Source organism: Lycium barbarum, chromosome 2 (genome assembly GCF_019175385.1).
Source record: "Lycium barbarum isolate Lr01 chromosome 2, ASM1917538v2, whole genome shotgun sequence".
Lineage (NCBI taxonomy): Eukaryota > Viridiplantae > Streptophyta > Magnoliopsida > Solanales > Solanaceae > Lycium > Lycium barbarum.
In genome coordinates this window covers 131222685-131226142 of record NC_083338.1, presented here as the reverse complement: position 1 = coordinate 131226142, position 3458 = coordinate 131222685, and the positions used below count along the sequence as shown (strand labels likewise).

The following is a 3458-nucleotide window of genomic DNA, read 5'->3' as shown; positions in this document are numbered from 1 at the left end:
TAAAAAATAGGGCAAAAGGGATAAGGGCAGATTGGTCAATGAAAGGGTTAAATGGTGAGAAAGGGTAATGACAACTAGCAGTAGTTTTGACTATGAACGCCAATCACGGTCATAATGACCCAATAAGGGAGTGACACATGAGTTATTAGCACCAATTTGAAAAACGTATAGACCGCGTACTAATAATCCGCCTATGAAACAGTGAAATAATAGTAGTACCATCTTCCTTGTCAAGAACTTAAACCAGGTAGAGTGAGGAAGGGGCCCTTACTCCTTTGTGAATTCACATGGAGGGGTAATGTATACTCTTTCTTGAACCTAACGGTTCGCAAACTCAAACCGCCCACGATCTGTTTACACCCTTTTTTACTCTACACATGATGACCTCAATTTCTTCCCCACTCTCGTCGAAACGGATTCAGAATTTAAAATTTATGAATTTTTGCATCTATCTCAAGTTAATGTAGGTATAATAATAATAATAATAATAATAATAATAATAATAACAGGGTGCAGAATTAAATATTCTTAAGTACGTATACAAAGTCTCAATAAAAACTACTCCTACTAGATTCATGTGAACCCATAAATTTAAAGCAAGATCCGCCTCAGTCCCCTCGTTGGAGCAGTTTCAGAATTTTTAAGTTGATGAATTCGGCTTTGAAGATCTTTAACCTACATTTTTTTATTATATTTTTAAAAATATAAATTTAATGTATTTATTAATTTTAGTAATTTTTACATATATTTTAATCTTTGTGTTAAAATATTGAATTCAGATAAATCCATTGACGGAGACTAGATCCGCTCCTGCCCATCCCCTAAACACTCCCCGGTCCCACGTACATGTAGGGGTCACCCTTCATAATCCTCGGTGCCCTACTCTACTACCTATACCTAATTTTCTAGTTGCTTTTTGGCAGAGAAGTTTCGTCTAGCATCCAATTTGGTCCTAAAATTCACGTCATATCAATTTTTAGTGGTTTCTGTGAAAATTAGTTATTATTATTAGTGTGGGAATCTTTTTCTTTCCTTTCATCTTTGTGTTTAAAATAATCTCTCCCTTCAAACTTTAGGACTATAGACGTTCTTTTTCTGCTATCTCAAAATCTAATTAATAACCAGTAAACTTGACATAGACGTCTTGCTGTCAGTGACATACGCAAAATTTTATGAATAATGTTATATTTAAAGAATTAAATAAAACTAAAATACTATAAAAATCACTATTAGATACAATTCAAATATAATATTACGACTTTCCTCATAATGACCTAAAATATTACTCCATTGAAGTTGAAATATCTGGTTGAACCTCATTTATGGAGGCGGCCGGTCATTAGTTCCATGCTTCACCACCTCTATATTATTGACATATGAGTACTTATGAGGCCTCAAAAATGTAAATCACGTTTTCAGGTAGATTCAAATTGGTGACCTCAATCAGAAAAATTGATGAGCCTGACCAATGAGCTAGCAGTTGTTGGCTATCAAATTTCAATATTTTTGATATAATGTATTACATAAATTTGTATGTACATTATATATTTATATATACATAGTAAAAACTTCCAACGACGCAGTGTTCTACAACACTGCTTCCGCTAACGTTGCTCCACCTTGCTTGCTGGTTTGTTCCCTTCTTTTGAGCCACCTTAAATTTTTGTATGCAACTAGCATTTGCACCCATGGTAACCTAAATGATATCATCAAATTGGAAAGTGTCAAGTTGGACACCATAAACTCAAACATGATGGACTAAATTGTAAAGTAAACCAAACTTCAGGGACCAAATCCTGCAATTTACTCTATATCTAAATCTATATATAATCCCACCATGCGCCCCTAGTCAATCCCACATACTCTCTCTCTGTATCTAAATTCTTTCTAGCCTTCGAGAGTGATTTATTTATTTATTCACAAACATGCTACCGTACCATTCAAGGCCAATGATCATGATAGAGAGGACACGAAAGTCCAACATAGAGCAAGCACCAAATTGTCCTAGGTGTGCCTCTACCAACACAAAATTTTGTTACTACAACAACTATAGCTTGTCACAACCTAGGTATTTTTGCAAAGCTTGCCGGAGATACTGGACTAAGGGTGGTTCTCTTAGAAATGTCCCCGTTGGTGGTGGTTGCCGGAAAAGTCGACGTTCAAAATCCTCCAGAAAAGACGATAATACCCTTCAAACGTCGAGCCCCCTCCTCTCTGAAGCTGCCGGAGCTGACATTGATCTAGCCGATGTTTTCGCCAAGTATTTGAACCAAGGGGCAACCAGTGATCATGATCAAGATAATATTCTTCAAGAATCTCCCTTAGCTGATCAAGATTCTTCTTCTATTGGAGCAAGCTTATCTGATTCTCCTTCATCAGATAGCTTGGTTATGTTGGATGAGACCATTATGGGTAATTTTCAAGATTATCCTTGTGGTAATTTCCTTCAACAGGAACAACTACATGAGGGGGGTTCAATTCAAGTAGGTGCCGAAGATTTTCTTGATTTTAACACAAGCTTGCTTGAAATGCAAGCCATGCTTGGGGATGAAATAATAGGGCAAACAGAAGAATTTGATCATTATAACACGTGGCAACCGATGATGCAGTTTCAAGATTTTGGACCTATTTTAGAAGATGATCAGCTCATGAAGAATTCAACACCAAACTTAGCCAGTGACAATAACAACTATAGCTCATTTGATCTATCTAACTATGTATGAAACCTAATTTTAAGGTGTAACGGTCATCTTTTTTTTTCTCTTTATTTATTTATTTTTCTTTATTTTCTTCTTACTTAAAAATGACAGTTAACTGTCACACTGTTAAAGAGACTTGTGAGAAATACAGGATGAATATAATAAGAATATACACATGCACAAAAATTAAAAGGAAAAATATGTATTGTATACACTTCTTTCTTCGAATTTTTGACCGAAATAATCCATTATATAAGTCAATTAACAAGAATAATACATTTTTTAAAAACTTTACAAAACTAGTATAAACGTATTTCCCAGTAACATATTAGATATTATTTTATTCAAAAATCCAACAGACAAAAACTAACGGCTGACGGAGCAAACATATATATAGAACATTACTTTCAGTAACGTTTTTATAATTCGTTACTATGAGTTACGTATTAAGGCTAATACGTTACTAACAGTAACAACTTATACGTGACTTTATTATGTCTTCACTTTTTGATATCACCCAATACTTTTAACTTGGAGTATAAATTTATATATAAAATTTTATTAAAATTGCATTAAATAAGTATGAACCAATTTTTAAAAGTAAAATGGGTTTAATATATTAAGAGCTTTAAATATTGAACCAATAAAATTTATATCCTTAATCCAGCGGACCTTATAGCTTACCATATGATAGTTTGCTCTTATTCCCAGCTCTATCATATATGATCAGGTGACACTACTAGAAAGTAGAATTTTGAG

General features: G+C 33.9%; 1 protein-coding gene across 1 annotated transcript; it reads left to right on the top strand.

The window, feature by feature from the left end:
• The first annotated feature begins 1773 nt into the window (after positions 1-1773).
• On the top strand, positions 1774-2922 carry LOC132622372 (dof zinc finger protein DOF1.2). The gene has a single exon (XM_060336981.1). It carries the CDS (start codon positions 1926-1928, stop codon positions 2721-2723), a length of 798 nt encoding a protein of 265 aa, XP_060192964.1. The 5' UTR covers positions 1774-1925; the 3' UTR covers positions 2724-2922.
• The last annotated feature ends 536 nt before the right edge of the window (positions 2923-3458 follow it).

Coding starts and splice junctions, on each gene's coding strand:
- LOC132622372 (XM_060336981.1), top strand. CDS start 1,926: ATGCTACCGTACCATTCAAGGCCAATGATCATGATAGAGAGGACACGA.